Here is a 22299-nt window from a genome sequence, read left to right as displayed (position 1 = left end):
AGCAAAACAAAGGTGAGTTTTATTATTATTGAGTTTCTTGATAAATTTAATATTGGTTTTTTATTATTAGATGATAACTAAGCTTAAGGAAAGCTTAAGTTATCTTAAAATCAAAGGATGATAGAGTTAGGAGAGATTAAAGATTAGAGGTTCTTGAATGAAATCTTGAAATAGAGTTCATATCTAGAATTGGAAGTTAAATTTGACTTGTCATCAATCTAGTTAAGACATACTAAGTGTTAGAAGTGGAATTAAATCATGCTGCAAAGTTGGTACAATTCTTGAATTTCATGAGGATGATATGATTTTGAGGTTTAAAATGAAATAAATAAGTATAGATTGATTTAAGTATATGTACTGAAGTTAAGAATATAAAAGGGGACGAAACATGAAAGATTTAAGTTAAAATGGATGAGTTTTCGGGTTTAATAAGTGAATTCTGGGCAGGTGTATCGATGCACTCCTTCAAAATAAAAACATCGAATGCCATAAGTGTATATATGCACAAGTAGTGCATCGATGCATCCCTTTAAGATTAAAACATCGAAGGTGATTTGTGTACCAATGCACAGGTAGTGCATCGATGCACACGTTATGAAATGCATCGATACACTGTAGAGTGCATCGATGCATACCTTCATTAAAAGATGAAAATAACTTTCTTTTTAGCCTAAGGAGTAATAGTTTAGAATATATCAATTAGTATACTGATGTGTATCAATGTATTACTATGTAGATATAGAACGTAATATTGTTCCGGAACAATCGAAGGATTAGAATCGAAGCAAAGCAAGGCTAAGGTGAGTGCATTTTATAGTTAAAGTGTATAGATATAAGACTTGTGATAAGTCTATCTCTGATAGTTGAATTCATGATTATATACTCATGTACATGCATATATATATATATATATATATATATATTATTGTTATAGTGATTGCATGCATAATTCATTATGTGTTAATATGATATTAACTGAACGAATGTCATTGCCAGAGAATACAATCAAGGTATGTGGAATAATGGAAATGATTATATGTGTTTATATGAAAAGTGATGAAAGAGATATGAAATGAGAAATGTATTCATATTTAAGCCCATGTTATATGATATGAGAGTTGTAGGTATAGTTGGCATGCCAAGAGTCGAGGGTTATAGTGGTCCTTCGGCATATATCTTGTGGTCCTTCGGGACATATCCAGTGGTCTTTCGGGATGTAGTGGTCCTTCGGGACATATCCAGTGATCCTTCGGGACGTAGTGGTCCTTCGGGACAAATATTCAGTGCCCCTTGAGGGAATTATATGAGATGTGGTGACAATATAGTGCACAACCTCTATGTACTCAATACCTCTGTTCTCAATAGTGTACATGGTCAAATGAAAAATAAATTAAAGTGAAAGTGGCACAAGAAAATGAGTTTTATATGTGTGTGATATGATTATATATGTTTAGTGTAATAGATACATGCATATTGAAATATCATGATCAAATGGTAAGAATGCATATACATGAATATATTGTTACATGTTTATTTATTGCCTCACTAAGTCTATGACTTAGCGTGTAAGTGATTTACAAGTAGGTACCAAGAAACAAGAAGAGCAGGAATAGAAGTGGCAAGTACATCATCACTATTAATAGATCAGATCAGAAGTAATTGACAAAATAGGTATTTTGGTTGTGTATAGAGTGTTTGCATGTAATAAGTTGTTAATTACGAATGCTCTGATCAATTTTGTATTTTGTGGTCTCTTTTATGTAAATTAACGTATTTTGTTTTAATGAAAGTTTAAAATTTCCCTGTTTTTCTTTAAGTGTTAAAGTTTGAAAAGTTAATATGACACCTCAGACTCATATTCGGGTCGGATACGGGTTAGGGGTGTTACAATATAAGTTATGTGATGACTTGTGTGACTATGTGAATATGTGACAAGAATAAATGATAATGCCCATGTTATGTGATATGAGAGCTAGAGGTATAGTTGGCATGCCAAGAGTCGAGGGTTCTATGTGGTCATTCGGGACAATTATGTGGCACTTCGGTGCAAACCTATGTAGCACTTCAATGTAAACCTAAGTGGTCCTTCAGGACAACTATGTGACATTTCGGTGCAAATTACTAGTTGTGGTGACAACATTTGTGCACAACCTCAATGCACTCACATATCTTTAGTTCTTATAAATGTATCATGGGCCAATAAAAGATATAACATAAATAAACCTTGTGTAATGTTATGTGTGTTTCTTTGTGAAAGGTGTTATATGCTTTGTATAGATAATAAGTTCAAGATTATATGATAAAAGGAATTATTGATAATGATAAGAATATTGATGATGATAATGATGATAGATGTGTAAGTATGCATTTCGTTATATGTAATATTATATGATTTTGTCTGATATGATGATATTAAATGTTCTTGTATTGTTAAATAACTAAGGGTATATTATCCCTTGTATATATATATGCTTCACTAAGTCATCGACTTAGCGTGTGAATGTTTCACACATATGTTCTGAGAAGAGAAAGGGATCAATGATAAGCAAGTCATGTCAGCATCTCATTTCCGAAGACCAGATCAGAAAATATTGTAATTATACTTATTTTTTTATAGTGAATGTAGTTAGCATGTAATTAAGGATTTGAATTGTATACGCTCTGATCGGTTTGTAAAACTTTTGGTTGAAAATGCATAAATTAAGCAATTTTATTTAAAATAATTTTAAATGATCATTATCTTGTACAAGTATATGCTTTGAAAAGTTAATGTGATACCTCGGTCTTGTATCCGGATCGGATACGGGTTGGGGGTGTTACAAAATGTGTAATTATGCTAAAATATTTAAATGCCACATCACCTAATTTGTTAAATGTTAACGACAAGTGGCTTGATTGAAAATAATTAAATAGTTTAGTGGTCTGATTGACAAAATTGAAAGATCGATGATAAAAGTAAAAGAGCTAAATAATTGAGTGGTCAATGATATAAATTACCCTAAAAAGTATATAATATTAAAAAGTTTAATTATAAAAATAAGTGCCCAAACTATAACGCTTTCCACGAATATGTGCCTACAATATATTTTTAAAATACCATGGAGCCTAAAGTGCAAACATTATCACTTTAGGTGTTTAAGTCGTAAACGTCGTTAATTTTATCTATTAGGTGACATATGTCACATTTTGATAATTTTAAAAGTTTTATTTAAAATTAAAAAATTAAAATTATATATTTTTAAAAAACACACACAAAAATTTTGAAATATCTCCAAAACTTTGAAAACCTTCATTTTAGCCTATAAACCCACGCCGATCGTCGCCTTTTGTCGTCGACGAAGCTCCACACGACCTCAACCCTTATGAAATCACGACCGATCGACGGCTAGTTAATATTTTGTGCCCCGCGAACTCTAGGATGAAAATCTCGATCCCATGCGATTCCGACGGCCAATCGACGACAACTGAGTCGATGTATGACTAGGATGATGGTATAGACTAATTTGACGGGTAGTGATCGTGACCAGAAAGGGAGATAACGGCGGGTTAGAGTTAGAATTTTTATGAATTTCATTTTTTTGTAATTTAAGAGAAATTAGAGTTTTTTATATAAAAAATCAAAATTATCAGATTGTGACACATTTTACTTACTGATGAAAACTAATAGCATTTATGGCTCGGGCATCTAAAGTGATAACGTTGATTACATTAGGTATCAAATTCATTCAAAAAAATGCTGTAAGTACTTATTCTTGAAAAGTGATCAAGTTTGAACACTTATTCTATAATTAAGCCATTAAAAAACATAAATTTTCAAAACTTTTTAAAAATAAGAAATAATTTAAAATAGAAAACTTGGGAAATTGTACAGACGTTCAAAAGATCTTTATAAAAATTAGGGTAGTCAAATAGAGTGCTCTAACCTTTACGATAATATGTCATATAATCAAATCTAAAAGTGACGGGCTTCGTGCAGTGTTTTGAAAACTGGACTAAATCAGTTGGTTTAACCGGTTCAATCGAAAATCGTTGTCTAGTCAGATTTAATCTACACCAGTTGAATCGTTACTAGTGAACCAGCCAGAACCGTTGAACCTTTCGAACCGGATCGACTGAAAACCCGAAAAACCCGCTAATTTTATTTTTTTTTTAAAAATTAAACCAAACGACGTCGTTTGTTAAACGAGCCAAGTCGAACTCGAGTATTGTTGAGCTCGACTCGAACTTGAAAACTTTAAAAGTAAACTCAACTCAACTCATACTCACGAGCTAAAAATTATCAAGTTCAACTCGAACTCGAAATATAATATTGAAACTTGAACTCAAAAAGGCTTGAACTCAAAAAAAAAATTAGAAACTCAATTAAAGCCTAAAATTCGAGCTTGATTGAAGTGAAAGAATAGTTCACTCAATGCTCACCAAAAGACTTCATGATTTTGAATGTCAAATTACCTCTATTATTTATAGAAGTTAGTTGGGATGATCTTCTATGTTTCTTAGCCATGTGTGGTTGTTTTGTTCTCATATTTTTACTCTTTAGATTTTTGGGATGCACTTCTATGTTTCTTAGCTATATGGGTTATTTTGTTCTCATATTTTTACTCTTTAGACTTTTGGGATGTTCTTCTATGTTTATTAGCCATGTGAGATTGTTTTAAAAAAAAAATTAAACCAAACAATATCATTTTGTTATGATTTTTTAGTCCCAAATTTTTTTTATTATAGTTATATAATTATATTTATTATTTAATATGTTTTACCTTAAATATTATGTTGTAGTTAATTTGAATCATTTTGTTTCACTTGATTTTATGATTTTTAACTTATATATGTTATAATTTGGTTTGAATATGACTTGTGATATAAAAAATTATTTTTTATTAAATATTTTTTGTATTTTATTTAATTTTTTAAATAATTATGACGTCGTTCAATTTTTTCGACCGATTAAACCGATTCAACTGATTAAACCAATGAACCAATAATATTACCAGTTCGCTAACGGTTCCGATTCTAAAAACAATGATCAACGGCTGCTTTAAACTTGAATAAAACCCGCCTTGCTATGCCTGTTCCAAGTCTCAAACTCTCCTTTTTCTTCTCAATAAATAGTTCCATGGTGATTTTCCTAGTAAAAAATACTTCATTTTCCATTCTAGTTTATCACCTTTCTTCAATCTGTCTCCCCTTCTTTTTGGCATGTTTCCCAGGAAAAGCATCGCCAAACTCCCCTGCAGATCTCCTGCCCTTAACTCTGTTTCCTTCATTTCCTCTTACCATCAAACAATCCCCTCAAAATTAACCCCACAAGACATTGCTCATCGAGCTTCATCTTTAATCAACCAACCTAACTGGAAGACCAACGAGACCCTCAAATCCTTTGTTTCCCACATGAACCCCAATGTTGCTGCCCAGGTTATCCTCCTCCAAAATCACCAACTCACACTCGCTCTCCAGTTTTTCCAATGGGTTTGTCAGCACTCCACTTATTGCTACGATACAACTAGTAGAATCCACCTCTTGAAACTGCTTATATCCTCCAATTCATTTCGAATCGCTCATAAAGCTGTGATTGAACTAATTAAAAGTTGTGGTAGCAACGAAAACGGTCTTTTGAAGCTAATGCAAGAGCTTGAAGAGATGAGGAAGAATGGTTTTCGCTTAAATTACCCTTGTTATAGCATTCTCTTGATGTCTATAGCAAAGTTAAGTTTAGGGTTTTTGGCATTTTCGGTTTATAAAAGAATGGTAGCTGAAGGCTTTGCTTTTGCTGCCATTGATTATGGAATGATAATCAACGCTTTCTCCAAAGTTGGCTTTGTCCGTCAAGCTGAAATGTTCATGTCCCAAGCTTTGAAGCTTGGGTTTGGATTGGGTACTCATATTTGTACTTCTTTAGTATTGGGATACTGTCGTGAAAAGGATCTCTGGGAAGCCTTCCGGGTGTTTGATGTAATGTCGGAATCAGATGGTTGCGGAGCGAATTCGGTTACCTACTCGATTTTAATACATGGTTTATGTGAGAATGGGAGGGTTGAAGAAGCATTTGCTTTAAAAGAAGGGATGTCACAGAAGGGTTGCCAGCCAAGTACTCGGACTTACACCGTATTAGTGAAGGCTTTGTGTGATGATGGATCGATTGGTAAGGCTTTGGATTTAGTAAGTGAAATGATCGGAAAAGGATGTAAGCCAAATGTTTATACTTACACTGTTTTGATTGATGGGTTATGCAGGGAAGGAAAGATTGAGGAGGGTAATGGGATGTTAAAGCAGATGGTAAAAGAGGGTGTTTATCCAGGGATTGTAACTTACAATGCACTGATTAATGGATACTGTAAGGAAGGGAAGATTGTTTCTGCTTTTGAGCTTCTTAGTTTGATGGAGAAACGTAATTGTCGGCCTAATATCCGTACCTATAATGAGCTTATCGAAGGACTGTGTAGAGTTAACAAACCTTATAAGGCAATGCTCCTTCTCGGAAGGATTGTCAACAATGGTTTATTGCCTAACTGTGTAAGTTATAATATTCTAATTTATGGTTTCTGCAAAGAAGGCCATTTCAACATGGCTTCCAAGATATTTGAATTGATGAACTCATTCGGTGTTGATACTGATGCTTATAGTTTCACTGCTATGATTGATGGACTGTGCAAGCAAGGGAGACTGAAACTCGCAAATGGGCTGTTGGGTAAGATGATTAAGAAGGGAATAGAGCCGGATGAAGTAACATTTACTGCACTTATGGATGGCTTTTGTAAGATAGGTAATACAAGAGATGCATCAAAGCTCTTGAAGATGATGATTGAAAATGGTTATTTGGAGACTTGTCATGCCTTCAATTCAATTCTTCATGTTCTGAGCAAAGAATGTGACTTGATAAAAGAATATGCATTGTTTGGAAAGATTCTAAAGCATGGTTTAGTTCCTTCTGTTGTAACTTACACAATATTAGTAGGTGCGCTTTTTAGAGCAGGCAAGGTTGATCAGTCCTTGGGCATGATGGAGTTAATGAAACACATTGGCTGCCCTCCTGGAGTGTACACATACAATGTCATGGTTTATGGTTTGTGTCAAATTGGAAGAGTTGAGGATGCAGAGAGGATCTTGCATAACATGTCTGATTTAGGAGTACCTCCAAATCATGTTACATACACTATATTTGTCAAAGCTCATGTTTATGCCGGTAGGCTAGATCGTGCACTTGAAATTGTGTCTGTTATGGTTAGAAATGGATTTCAACCGAACAGCCGTGTCTATTATGCACTTCTAGTAGGAGTTATTTCATCAAACAAGACCGTGACAGAGGCTAACTCCAGTTTAGATGTTCAACCACCATCTGCTGCAGAAAATTGTGATGAATGTGTTTCCAGTAACATTCTGAAGGAAATGGATCTTGAGCATGCGTTCAAACTCCGAGTTGAAATTGAGAAACTTGGAGCATCTGTTCTGGATTTATACAATTTTCTAATTGCGGGTTTCTGCGAAGTCGGAAGAATTGCAGATGCTGAACATCTTACTAAAGATATATTAAAACAAGGTTTATATCCTGACAAGGCATGTTTTTCTGTCATTGATTGGCACTCAAAGAAGGGCAACTGCAATGAGTGCCTTGAGTTCTTGGATCTCATTCTCAGTCATGGTTTCCTTCCATCTCTTGCATCTTATTCATCGGTGATCCACTGTACGCGCGTCAAAGGAAACATCAAAGAAGCTCAGAGACTGCTTTCTGACCTCACGAAATACAATAATATTGGGGATGTAAAAGCAGTTTTACCTCATATTGAGTTCCTAGTAAACAGTGATGAACCTGAAAAATGCATACATCTTTTAAAACTGATTGAGCAAATGGTTAACGGGGAGAGGCCAGTCATCTAGTTTATGCTTCATTGTTCTTCGCCCTTGACACCATTGCTTATACTCGGGATCTTCCGAATTACTTGAGGAGAAATACACTTACTGTTCGGCCCCGGATTTTTTGGATAGCTTGTGACCAACTTGTAATGAGAACCGGACTCGAGCACAGCAGTAATACCAGGTAAAATCCACTTCATACTCATTGATGTTTTTAGATATGATAAATCGGGGTCAACGTAAAAAGCTTACCCCAGGGTCGTTTTGTAAAGTGAAGCCTTGGGTCGATGAGTAGGACTGACTAGGGATGAACCGAGGTCGCCTCTCCTGAAAACTTCAAATTGCCATATTGATTTCGTATCTGAAACATATTCAATACAAGCATGCAAATATATTTTTTTTATTTTTTTCCCTGTCAGACAACGTGTATAAATATTTATTTGCGCCTACCCAGATGATGGGCACTTCTAAACTCTAGTAACTCGTTTGATATGAGGATCAGGGTTTTAAATAGCAGTCTGCTATTGCAATAGCGCCTGTGATTTCACGGCAGCGCTGCTTTTTACTACACTCGCAATAGCGCCCAATAATGCCCATTACGGCTGTAATAGTGCCCGCTATGACTACAATTGCAGTAAAAAAGAAATGATCGAAAATATGACCGCAACAACACCTTGAAACCCTGATTAGGATATTATCTTAACTTGTATGGCATCATATTCTATTGTTTTTCCCGGTTCATTGGATGCATGTACTTGTGAAATTACTACTACTCGGAACAGGTTAAAATCCATTAGATTTAGAGGTGCTTATATTATATATTTAAAAGATCTTTTCATTATAAAAGTATTTTAATCTTTGTCTTATATTTAAAAGTTTATTTCAATTTCTCTATATTATAAAAAGGAATATTCCGATTCTATACATTTTAAAAAATTAATGTTTTGGTCTAAAATATTAAAATTATTGTTAATTAACTTAAATATTTTGATTTAAACACTATTTAGGTCTTTCTCAATTTTGAACTCAAACAAATTAATCTCTCTCAAAATATATTTTTTGTGAATTTTGCCATAAAATTTTTAAATACTTATAAAATTTAAGGGAAAACTACTCTAAATACCACTAAACTATAGGCGTTATATCGTTTATACAATTGAATTTTCAATTTTGTCAATTTTAACACTAAACTTTGATTTATGTTTTAATTATACAACTGAGTTGATTAATTGTTAACAGTACGATGTCATGACTAACAGTTGTTGATGTGACAGTCACACCAAAATGACACCATTTTAATGCGATCTTTTTGAGGTTCAAAATGCTCAAAACGACATCGTTTTCTTAGAGTAAAATTATTAAAAATTTGCAATTAAGAGGATCCAAATTCTATTCCTTTGAAATGGAAAACAAGGCTTAACCACTAAAACAATTCGATTTTTTTTAAATAGAAGCAGCTAGTCTTATTAAAAAGTGAATATCTAAAATTACAATAAAAGTGCACAACTATCATAGTAAACTAAATACATAATTTGGACATTGAACTAGCCACTTTAGATCATATAAGGACATAAATGGAAAATTTTAAAACTCAACCAAAAGAATCGAAAAAAATAGATACAAATAAATCTGACTGCATCAGCAAACGAACCATAAGAGAGGATTAAGTTATTGAAAGACCACATAGAACTACAAATTAAAACCGAACGTTGTGAGAAACTATCTGCTATGTATCAAACTAAAATTGAGATTACTTATAATTTATGTCACCCTGTATCTGCCAGCTAAGGCGACCAAATATGATGAATGTATAAGAATAAGGTCCATCTTATATGTAACATTGACAAGTTTCCTATGTACTAATTGTAGAGGGTCATTTTGTCCGAGGGTTCATTCGAGTTTCGTTTGAGATTATATATTATATTATATTATATAATTATTACTTATATTATATATATATATATGGGTGTGTGTTTAAAACTATGTATGGGCTACTTATTAATACTTATTTATGCGTGTGGTCATATATATTATTATTATGGGTGTATGTAATCATTATTATATATATACACGTATAAATATATTATAAGTAATTAAATTAAATATATATATACATAAATATTAATGTGATTTAAAAGTGCAGTAATTTTATGAATTTTATTTTACAGGCCATGATCTCATAAGCGATTACAAGGGAAAGTGGCCCAAACAGTAGCCAAACCCGAATTGAAGCAGGCCCAACGGATTAGGGCCTGGAGAAACCCTAGTCTTTCCCTCCTTTGTCCAGCGCCGCCAAGAGATCTGAGTCGTCAGATTTGCTACCAATCATACGGTTCGGATCAAATCCAATCAGGTGACGAATAGGGTTAGGGTTTCAAACCCTACATTTTAGCGCAACCAACTAATGGTCGTTGGATCTGGTTTCAAGATCTAACGGCCCAGATTTATTAAGAACGCCCGAAGTTACGCATGCAGTGCATGAGGGCTACCCAGCTTCCCGATCGACCAGATCTCGCGTGTCGCACCAGCTACTTCCCAAGCTTCCGTGTGTGCACGCCTCGACCATTTGTACCCGGGATCCTACAACAGTCGTATGTCCTCTTTCACACTCCCCCGACAGAGGCAGAGCCTCCCTGGGTGCATGCAAACAAAACAATGCATAGAGGTATTAGAAAAATGACTCATTCTCATAAAAAACGGGAGCAATATATAGCAACAAAAAAACCCAAATGGGGGAGGAGCAGAAAGAAGCAACAACCCAAAAAGAAAAGTTGAGCAAAAAAATGACCACAGGAAGAATCAAACCAAAAAAAGAGCTACCCATTTATGAGTGAAGAACCATCGAATAAAAAAAATCAAGAACCCCGAAAAGAAAATGGCTCACCTTTCTCGTTAGGGGGATCATCGGCGTCTTCTAGTGTTAAAGCATCGTCGAGTCACCAAAGGTAACTCTTTTAGCGTTCAGCCGAGGGCATCCTTGGGGAGTTTCGTTTGGTTTTCGAGAGGTGTCTAGTCGGCGCAGGGCTAGATTAGAGGTTTGGGGTCCGAGTCGAGGCCATTCGATGGATATTTAACCCCTCGCCGGGGTAGTTGTTAGATGGCAGCCATGGTGGCCGCCGAGTTTAACCAAAATTAGAGAGAATGGCGGCTGAAGGAAAAAGGGGGGAGAAGCCAAATGAGTTAGGGTAAATTGTTTACCCAAAATGTCATTCATTTATTGTTGTCAAAACGACAGCGTTTCGAGGGTTAAGGCAACCCGCGTCTGGTCCGGTGGCAGTTAATCGCTTGAGAACTCCTTTGAGTTTCAATATGTTGCATTTAGGCCCATTTTCATAATTTATGAACTCTAGATTTACCTCTTTGTTTTTGGAGATTTCCTTTTTAGTCCTGGGTTATGTTATTTTCAATTTTATGTTGTTTTTACATTTAACCTGTAATTTTGTATATTTTCATTTTAGTCTAGCAGTAAGCTATTTTGATTTGTATGGATTTTTGCATTTAACCTGTAGTTTTGTTCTCTTTTATTTTAATCCCTTGAGCATATGCATGTCCCTGTTCTGTGGTTTCATATTCTGTTGCTAAGTTTTATGTATGTTCATTTTTGGTCCTAAATGTTCATCGTTTTATTGTAGTTGTGGTACCAATACTTTTCAATCATTTGTTTTAGGCCATAAGGTTTTGCTTTATTTTATTTTAGTGACCTCAATCTTTTGTTATGTTCATTTTAGCCATTACATTGTTTTCTTTGGCTCGTATGCGTGATATACATATTTCAAGTCTCTCTGACTGCCAAATCTTATTATGGATTAATGTTTTATATAGCATGATTTTGTTTTATGCCCAAATTATCATAATTTGTGCGCACATATATATATTTATTTTAAGTATGTTTTAGTCTCAATCTTAGATTTTTTTATGTTATAAATTAAATATATATTTTTAATCACCCATAACTTAGTATTAATGGTATTTCAAAACCTCTAGGATATACTTTTTCTTGGCCAAACTTAAATGTTGTTAACCTTTAATATGTTCATAAACCATATAAGATTGTAATTGTTCGTGCAAATTTAAGTTGTGACATCATTTTTGCATAATATGTTATATGTATGATACTCTCACAAGCATCGCTCGACTCTATTCAAATAATTGGATTAAGGGTAATAACATTTCATTTTAAGGTCGTCGTGGGGTGACATTCTTAACGTATAAGAAAGTAATTTCTGATAATCGTAAAATGAAAGTGTATCCCGTCAAATAAAACCCTAAAAGACAACCATACTTAAAATTTGGGAACGGAGAAAAAGAAATGTTTGTCTATTTAAATTCTTCGAGAAAAGATCGTTAGAACTTATAAAAGGTCCAATCTCGACGTCTTTAAATAATCGAATATCCTTCTTCTTTCTAAAAGGATTGGTAATTTTTAATTTAATTTGTTTTATTTCATCATTATTCATGCATTTTGAAATTTAAAATAATAATGAATTTTAGAATGGAGTTATAATATTTCTTTATTTCGATTGTAGTGAGAATTGACTGCTTTAAGGCATGAGATGTCGTTTCTTCTCGATAGGAAATAATCAAAATTTGTTGTGTTTCATCCTAAAATTCAAAGAATATTATTTGAAGGGATATGAAATTAAATTAAATTCAAACTTGTGAGATTCATTGCAAATACAACTAATTAATCGACTAGGTACCGATTTAGGGCGCTGTGGGGTGCTAATCCTTCCCCACGCGTAATCGACTCCTGAAATCAATTTTTGGTACGTAGATCTAAGACGTTGTTTTAATAATATTAAAATTATTTTTATTAAAATAACAACCGTTTTGGGTGCCCAATCACACCCTAATCAAATATTGATGGTGACTCCTAAAACCATGTTTTATTTTGATTTCTAAAAGGAAACACCCAAATTAATCGAGACGAGATTTTTTAAATCATATACTTAATCATTTAATTAAAAATTAAATATGTTATGTTTTAAAAAAATTGTTTCGACAGCTTGACGACTTTGTTGGGGATATTTTTTTAGAGTCAGTGTATTAGTCAATTAATTAATTGTCTTTGTAATAAAAATTACATTTTCATCCTAATTTAGTTTTTGATACCTTGTAAGAATCCATAAAATTTTGAAGTGAATTTTTGAGGAAAAATTCTCATATGCATTGCTCAAACTACTCCCAGTTCTTCAGGAAATTATTCTAAACCTTTGACAGCATATCAAAGGACAATGTTTTGTATTACAATTTTTTATCAAAATATTCTACTTAAAAGTCTTAGATTCGAGTATATGAGATATGTACGTTGTTACAATTTTCTATTGAAATCTATATTCACTACTTTAGTTGCCAATACTAAAGATTTTCTCAAATTCATTAATTTGATCAATCTTGGAGGACATAATGTAATTTTATAATCATTTAAAATTTACATCTAAAATCACAAGAATCCACTCTTTCTCAAAGAAAAAATAGGAATGAACAAATAAAAAAAATTAAATATCAATTGAAGTTTGTGCTCTTGATAAAATAAAAAACTAATGTTCAATATAAAAAACAAAATAATATTGATATTTTTATACGTATCTATACTAATTAATTTTTTTTGTCCATAAAAAATGCTTTCAAATACGTTTAAACTCATAAATAAAGACAAATCTTTGGTCTAGAGACAAACAACCCTATCCTCTTCATTTCCTGTTGTTGTTGGATATAAAAGAAAGAAAGAGAACAACAAACGAAAATACATTGCTATGAGCATTCCATGGATTTCATTTCTTCAACCCAGTTTTCTTACTTTCCAATCACTCGTATAACTAAAGGGTCCAGAATTTGGTTGATGACTTATTGAAACACATTTCTTCAGATACACATGTCCATCCAATGTTCTAATCAAACCATAAATTAATCAGAGAAAGAAAGAAAGAAAAAAATCTAATTCAGTGGGTACCTTCTCTTGCCATGCCTGTTGCTAGCATTGTGCAACCATCCAAACCCTTTCAGGGCCTTGGAGATCTTAACAATGTTTGACCTTCCCATTCCCAGATTCATCTTCCCTGCCGAAAACTTAAGAGCGTGTAAGCAGCATAACTGACTGACCGACTCTTCCTCGTATTCGTACTCGTCAATACCGTTGTAGTCGTCGACGACGACTTTGTTCGAGCTACTTTTGAGCTGTGCCTTGTTGGACTCGGTTTCGTATGTTTCCCAGAGCAGATCCATCGCTTCATCTCCGTCTGCATTTTCCGAGCATCTCTCCTCGAATAGCTTGCATGCCAATGTCCTCTTCCACTCCTTTTCTTTCCTCGACCCCAAATTCCCACTGGAGTTGTAATTATAGTTCCCACCACTTTCAGTCACTCTATGGGAATTCACCATTGGTTTGGTCACAACTTTAGGATCACTTGTTACGAATCCTTGTTTTTGTACCTCACCTTTATTGGACTCTACACTTGGCGACTTAACATGTCTGTCTCTCTTCTTCCACGAATTATTTTCAACCCCTTCCTTGTCTTGCAAGAAATTTTCAAAGATCTTCACCACGGCCTTGACCTGATTCTTCTCCGGACGCGTAATTTGTGCTGATTTTTCATCTAAACACTCATCAAATAGATATTCTTTGGCCTCATGACAAGTTGACGTATCGAACACCATCTTACAAGCTTCGAGCAACTCCGAGAATCCGAATCCGTCACTCGGATGGTCGTCGACTTCAGACCTTAACTTTTCGACGAGTGTCCGGTAGTTAGCAAGTAGGGAAGCAATTATCTTGGATTCTGATAATTGGAGGTGACAAATAGAGGCGGCTGATTGGTTGTCGAGAAAGCTGGGAGAAAGGGTGAAGAATGAAAGAACGAAAAGGGTAGTGGTGACCAAGAGAGGCGAAAGAAAAGAGAAAATCTTGAACAAGTAAGGGGAGAAGAAGATGAAGTAAGAGAAATAGAGAGGGTGAGAGAAAATGGATGAACAAAAGAGGATCAAATCCGAAAGCAAAAGTGCTGAAAATTCAGACATTTTTTTTAAACACAGAGAAGTAGCAGATGCTGATGGATGTAATGGAATCGGAAACAAACAAGACAAAAAATCTAAGCTGCCATGCATGAACAAAAAACAATTTTAGTAACAATTTGTGTGTAAACAAGGGATCTACCAAAAGGATCAACATTTATGATTAGTTGGAGGAAGTATTCAATATGGTCTACTTTTGTTTAACAATGAAAGCTAACAGCATCGGCTCCTGCTTCATCTTTCCATTCAGATACATCAAGTTTTGTTACGCTTTACCGGTAAATGGTTTTAATATCATACAAAGTATTACGGGAGTGTTGTTATCTCTAAAAATCTCTAGTTCGAGTAATTACGTTCATAGAGTGTACGTGTTTTGTAAGAGACTCAGAAAGATCCTGAACATATAGTTGATTGTATGAAGCAGTCTAAAGAGTGCATGTTATGGGGGTTGAAAGTTGTTGCAGTCTTGTAAACCCTTATTATGGAATATAAATTTCATCTAACCAACTAACTCCATTAATCAGCAACCCCCCAACACAAGGTGGCATTGTATCCTAATAAACAACGAAAAGACTACACGCTACACACTAGCCTTTTGCTTTCAGTTGAAGACTTACTCTAATTAACTGTAACTTAATGAGTACAGTAATGGGGGGAGCATTTGGCCTTAATACAAATAAATAACCAACTCAGTAATTTAATGAAACTGCCATGCACCTATGCTCAAATGTAGATGAGTAACATTGCAAATAGGAGGGAGGGTTAAGACCGCCGGCCGGTTGATTAAATGCCTAAAACCTCTTAAATCCCGAACTTTCATATATTTAATTTGGTTGATCGTAACGATCAAAGTATGACAGTTTATTTCTTTTGATTTAAATAGAAAATCATAGTCGATGGATTTTTTAAATAATGTTGACTAAATGATAGTGAATGATTCTTGACTTTTGAGAGAGAGAATTTCCTTTAGTCTTTGTATAAAAAATTTTATAATGACTTTTAATGTTAGTATCGTGCCTAAAGTCATGATGATTAACAAGATATATAAATATATTTGACTTTGACATATTAACTGTACTTATCAGAAATCATACTAAAGGATCATAATTGGTTAAACAATATAAATCTCTAAAGATTTCGATTAGTAAACAAATTCTTATAAAGGCTTCAATAGGCAAAAAAAAAAAAATGACAATGAAAATTACTTACAAAAAAAAGGTATAGAATTATTTGTACCTAGTTTTTTTATTTGTGTGATACACGGAATTGTAGTATTTAATAATTAGAATTTATTAAATTAGTTCATATAAAAGTTTTAAAAGAAATAAATTCTTCAAGTGACTGCAGTGTGGTAAAAAAAATGTTCTTTTTAGAGAGTGTGAGTTCGAGAAGCTATGTCTGCATGGTGTGTGCGTTGTTAATAGGTTAAAAAATTATAAACATATACTACCTTATGATCACCATAGAATATTAAAAAAAGTTTTAAAAAGTTAAAATATTTTTCAAATAACATTATTATAAATTACTTTTATGCATATTCCATAATTTTTCTAAAGGACTTTGTCAAGAAAAAGTCAATTAACGGGTATATGCATGACGGTCAACATTATTAGGTTAACGGGTCATATAAGCTTTATGTTATTCATATTAATGACGGTTAACGTCGAGTGATTAATTTATTATAAATCAATAATATTAGTGATCATATCGTTAGTTTTGAAATTTTAATATGAAAAACGAAAATTTACTCAACCATTAGATACTATTTATGTAGTTTACCTAAGAAAGAATAGAAAAACACAGAAAATCACATTCCAAATTAGCACAGCACACCCCATACACGTCCCTAATTCACGATACAAAATGAATCATCTCCAACAGGAGGAAAGCACACAAGCACGACCAAGCAACAGCACAACTTCCTTGCAAAAGGCCTCCTGGGACTGCTCTGGTAAAGTTTAGTGGACTTTTACTCGGGTACGGAAACAGAACTTTATGTTACGGGATGAAGTTATAAAATTTTAGAAGACAAAAATAATTTCTCAATAAAAAATACAAAGAAAATATCTAAAATATATAAGAATTTGAAATTTTCAAGGGCGACGGTCCATCCCTTGTTACTTCATATTGAATAATCAGTTTCTTCTGTTGATAGAAATGACAAGGAACATTTGCTAAATGACTATGTATTGTATGTAAAGTGTTTCATCCAATTCTTTGCCTTTGTGTTACTTAAAATGAGTCCGTCTGAGTAAACCATGAGTTACTTCTATAGAGAATATAATCTAAGTTATCTAATGAAGTCATATTTTTTCCTTGAATTCAAAACATGTCTCACGTCGTTAAATGTTTAGAAAATCTTATCAAACATTTTAATCTCAATTGTGTTAACATCTATGATTTTATTAGAGAAATTATTTCTCCCCAAAAAGCATCACTTGTAGATATAATTTTATACGTTACAAATCAATCCCAATTAATAAGTGAGGCCGACTGTCGAAACGATTTTTTTCTTAAGGAAGCGAGATTTTGAAAACCACACCAATTTTTAATTATTCTCTTAAGATTAAATTTAAATTAAAAATGAATGTGATTAAAAAAAACCTCTCGTTTCGAAAATTTGGAAATTCCTTTATGATAAAAAAACGGTTCGAGGAGTCGCCACCAATCTTTGATTAGGGTGTGATTGGACACCCAAAAACGTTGTCATTTTAAATAAAAAATAATTTTAATTAAAACAACAAATTTAGGTCCGCATTACCAGAAAATGAGTTCGGGAGTCTGTTACACGTGGAGAATGATTAGCACCCCCATAGCGCCCTAAATCGGTACCTAGTCGATTAATTAATTGTCTTTGCAATAATATGTACAAGTTCGAAATTAATTTTATTTATGATCCCCTAAAATAACATTTTTCGAAATTTTAGATAAAAGATGATAATATTTAATTATTTCCTATCGAGAAGAAATGATCTATCATACCTTGAAGCAATCGATTCTTACTCCAATCGAAATAAAAAATATTAAAATTTCATTCTAAATTTCAAAATAGTAACACCCAAAATAATTTTTAGAGATAAAATAATAATATTTAATTATTTATGATCGAACATTATTATTTTGAAAACCCCTTAAAAACCACATGGAAAAGTAAAAAAAAAAACTATCAAACAATTAATTAATTATTTATTTACCAATATTTAATGAGAATAAGGATATTCAATTAATTAAATATCAAGAGACGAGACCATAGATTCAATCTAACTGTCTTTTCTCACTGAATTTAATTAAAAAAAATACGATATTTTCCTCAATCCCCAAATTTTATAAAATGGATTTGATTTAATTGGTGTCACTTGGCGGGATAAACTTTCATTTTAAAATTATCGAAAGTAACTTTCTTATCCGTTAAGACAGTCACTTTACAACATATTAAATGCTCGCCTATTTTAATTTAATTTGAATCGAGTGATGCTGATGAGGGTATCATACAAATTGTACAAAAGGGATGTCATGCCAAAATTAATTAAACAAGTATTTATTAAAATTATCATATAATGTGACATTTTAATACAAAAAGTATACACATATTTTAATTATACTATAAATTATAAATTAGATATATTAATATGCAATGAATAAATGTGACTTAAACATACCAAATAAAAACATAACATCTCAAATTACAAATCTTAGAAAATAATTGTACTTATTAAAATAAGGACTAAATACCACTTTACTAACTTGAATGTAAACAAAATAATAATTTAAAAAAATAATAATATTATACTATAAATAATAATGGAACTTAAACAAAACAAAATACCATTCTAAGGGACTAACATCAAAATAAACCTTAAATATGTAGGACTAAAAAAACATGCAGAAAATTAAAAGTTAAATGTCTAAAACAACCATAATTAAATATAATGATACACAGGACTAAAATTGAATACGAGTAAAATATGGAGACATAATAGGAACACGAAAACAATGATTTAAGGAACAAAACGCGTGAAACTAAAAATTTGGATGGCCCCTAAAATAGATAACCCATAAGTGAATAATCAAACTCCCCTAGACTAAGCACTACTGTTTTGATGTACTAACTAAAGCCTAATATTTAACTTAAAAAACAAAACCACGTTAATCCTAAACTTTTCTCTCCTCTATGCGCCGCTTATCCTCTTCCAAACAGCATCTCATCTTATTTTCTTCTTTGGTGGTACACGAAACAAGATTCCAACGGAACCAAAGTCGGCTATCGAGCTATGGCACCTCTCGTCATCACTCATCAGCACATATCGAAGGCTCCCCTTTTCAAACTTCAATCGGTGTTAAACTCCCAACTAAAACACCCTATAAATTTCCAGTCAAGGAATCCAAACGACAACCCAGAATGAACCGAAACCTCCTCAACCGATTCCCCTAAAAACTACCCAAAATCCTGGTTCGCAACATTAGAGGAGGAAAATAATTACCCTCAGTGACCTATGACATCTGACTATCGAGAAACACCCCGACAACAACCCCGACGCCCGATCAAGGTAAGTTATCTTTCTCTCTCACTCTTACTAATTTTAATTCAAAAAAAAATTTCATTTACTAATATAAACATCAGATTTTTTTTGGCGACTAGACTCGAACAGTTATAACATGGAGTTACCGACTGGAATTTGAACGACTTAGATAAACCCATCCCATATCATCTTTGTTTTATTATAATTTTTTATATCGACCTAATTATTTTGCTTATGATGGAACATGCATTGATTTCTTTGGGTTAGTTACTGGAATATGAAAATGATTATAAACATAGACAACAGATTGTTCTACTGCTGATTTGGGTTTAAAAAAATAAATAAAGAACATGTATTGGAAATTAAAAACCAAACTAGGATTACCTCCAAAATGATTTTATTGCTTTTGAATTGAAAGATGGAATATTTCCCCTGTTTTCAGTTGTTTTCTTAAAGAAAAATAAACACATCTCCTTTTTTTTCCGAATGGGATTCCCCTCTATTTTATCTCCATTTTCTTCACCAAATTCCTTTGTCGTTGCATGTTGATTTTCTTCATTTTGGTGAGACTTTGATTGGAGCAGGTAAAGTGAAATCCCGAAATTTTTGGGATTAAATTGCTTTCTTTTTCTTCTGACTTTGGTTGATGTTGATGATATTTTGATTTCTTGTTTGCTATTGGGTGCAGATTTGGTGGGGAGAATGGCGTGCGTTACTGGCTTCACGTGGGAGGCATGAGTGGTGGCAACCTTCTCTCATTTTTTTCTATTCCCTTTTTTTTAATCTCCTCATTTTCAATCTTGCGTGTAGTTGGAGTTGTTGAATTGGGGTAGATGAAATGTTGATAGGACATGGGTCCACTCAATTGGTAGTGCTTCACATGTGGTGCTGTAAAATATGTAATAATAATAAGTAATAATAATAATAATATTTATATTTAGGACGGAAAAAATGAGTGTCAACAGTTGCCCCTCTTTGTTCTATTTTTGTGTCAACAAGAATAGGACAAAGACGAAGAGACAATGCGTTTTTCGTCTGATTAACTTCATGGTTTGAAATATGATGAGGGATATGTTCCGTTTTCACTCAGGGAATATCAAATCTGGGGATGTTGATCTATTCCATCTGAAGGGAATATCAAATCTTTGAGAAGAGAGACCTGTTCCGCTTACTCTGAAAGGACTATCAGATCTAGGGAAGTTGATCCATTGAATCGAAGCAGACTTGTTCCACTTACTCTGAAGGGAATATCAAATCTTGGAAAAGAGAGTGATGAGTGTTCAGAATAGTTAATATTTGCTCGTTAATTTCTTCGGTTTTGTGGATTTATTGCTGTTGATTTGGTCGTGTTGTGCTTGTTTTCGTATAGGTCATTGTTTTCTAGAATTTGTGACAAAACGGGCGAATTCTGCATTTTTTTATTATTTGGTCACGGCTGGAGACATGGGCACGACTCTGGGCACGACGCGGTATGACGTGACAGTTTCTAGAAGGTCCAGTCAGCGGTGGTTTCTAGAAGACTTCTTCCGCACGCCTTCTGGAAGATTGACGAGTAGAGTTGCATTAGGAGACTAGTTTAAGTTTGAATTTAAATTTAAAAACAATTATCTTTTGTATTATTTTATTATTTTCTTTGCTTATCCTTTAGGCTTTGAGAGGCTATAAATACCCACTTGGGGTAAGCCTAAAATCATCATTCAGAATACATTCTTCTTTTCTCTCTAGTTTTTATAAAAGTTTTCTCTTTTCCTTTTCAAGTTCTTTTTATTTTTCTTTATTTTCAAGTTTTATTTTTATGCTAAGTATGACTTTTTGTCATGCTTAGCTAAACTTTTCATAAGCCGAGAGCTGTCGCGATGATTCAATTCCAACGGGAGAATTGAAACGGTCCCTTAATATCTTCGGAATCTCTCTCTCAATCTCTACGCTTATTTTTCAAAATCAAAATAGTTTTCAAAATCGAAGATTGACTTTGGTCAAGAAGTTGTTGCGATTAAACGTGTGGGAGGAAGATTCAGCTTATAGAAAGCAATTCGACTTCCTGGGAACACACTTGGCGAGATAGCTTCGCCAAGAGGGAATTGAGATCGGAATTGACGGTTATAGAAACAGCAATCCGAGTCGGTCGCCACGAACTTAAACGGTATTTGATCTACGACAATAGATGTTGTTAGAATCAACTATCGAAGCCGGAATCAAAGATTGCCTTGGGTATTCGGTATACAAGATAGAGTCACAAGGATAGCCCTTGTAGACAAAGTAACCGACGTGAATCCCGAAGAGAAAATCTTATTCGATGATCTAAAGGAAATTGAATCAAAGCGAAGCTTGAGGCTACTTTTACCGTATTTATTCACAATCTTCATCTTCTTATTTTTACTTTAATTACTTTTATTTAATCACTTTATTATCTTTTACTAAAATCCCCCCATTTTTACTGTTTCACGCCTGGCATAAATAATTCAGACAGAAATTTATAATTTTCTAAGTCCCTGTGGATTCGACCCTGCTTCTCTATACTACGCATTTTCCTTTAATTATTATCCGAGAAGAAGGAATTTATTTTGACATCAAAACGACAGTTGTCAAATTGGTGCCGTTGCCGGGGACTTCGCCAAAGTTACTAATTTTTGTTTGTTTTTGATTTATGACCAGGACTAATCCGGGCACATTAGTGGAGTATAACCCGGAGATCGAAGCTGAAGCTAGGAGACTCCACGCACAGACACTTCGGAAAAGAAGGAGACAACAATTAGATCCAGAAAAAAGATCAAATTCAGGTAATACAAATCCAATGGCCGAACCTACTATTCGGGAGTTAGCCGCGGCACCCACTGAACAAGGGCCTATGTGCATTGATCTTCCCCAAGGTGAAACTCCATACCAATTGAAAACTGGCCTTATTCATCTCCTCCCT

General features: G+C 33.5%; 2 protein-coding genes across 2 annotated transcripts; one reads left to right on the top strand and one right to left on the bottom strand.

The window, feature by feature from the left end:
* Positions 1–5156: 5156 nt before the first annotated feature.
* On the top strand, positions 5157–8104 carry LOC120190063 (pentatricopeptide repeat-containing protein At3g07290, mitochondrial). The gene has a single exon (XM_039193188.1). The coding sequence runs from the start codon at positions 5200–5202 to the stop codon at positions 7873–7875; it is 2676 nt and encodes an 891-aa protein (XP_039049119.1). The 5' UTR covers positions 5157–5199; the 3' UTR covers positions 7876–8104.
* A 5684-nt stretch (positions 8105–13788) lies between these two features.
* Positions 13789–14868, bottom strand: LOC120190125. Its single transcript, XM_039193254.1, has one exon. The coding sequence runs from the start codon at positions 14866–14868 to the stop codon at positions 13789–13791; it is 1080 nt and encodes a 359-aa protein (XP_039049185.1).
* Between the last annotated feature and the right edge of the window lie 7431 nt (positions 14869–22299).

The sequence above is a fragment of the Hibiscus syriacus genome, unplaced genomic scaffold (genome assembly GCF_006381635.1).
Source record: "Hibiscus syriacus cultivar Baekdansim isolate YM2019G1 unplaced genomic scaffold, ASM638163v2 tig00116962_pilon, whole genome shotgun sequence".
Taxonomy (NCBI): domain Eukaryota; kingdom Viridiplantae; phylum Streptophyta; class Magnoliopsida; order Malvales; family Malvaceae; genus Hibiscus; species Hibiscus syriacus.
Note: the sequence above shows the minus strand (reverse complement) of the source record. Positions and strands in the feature narration are given on the sequence as shown.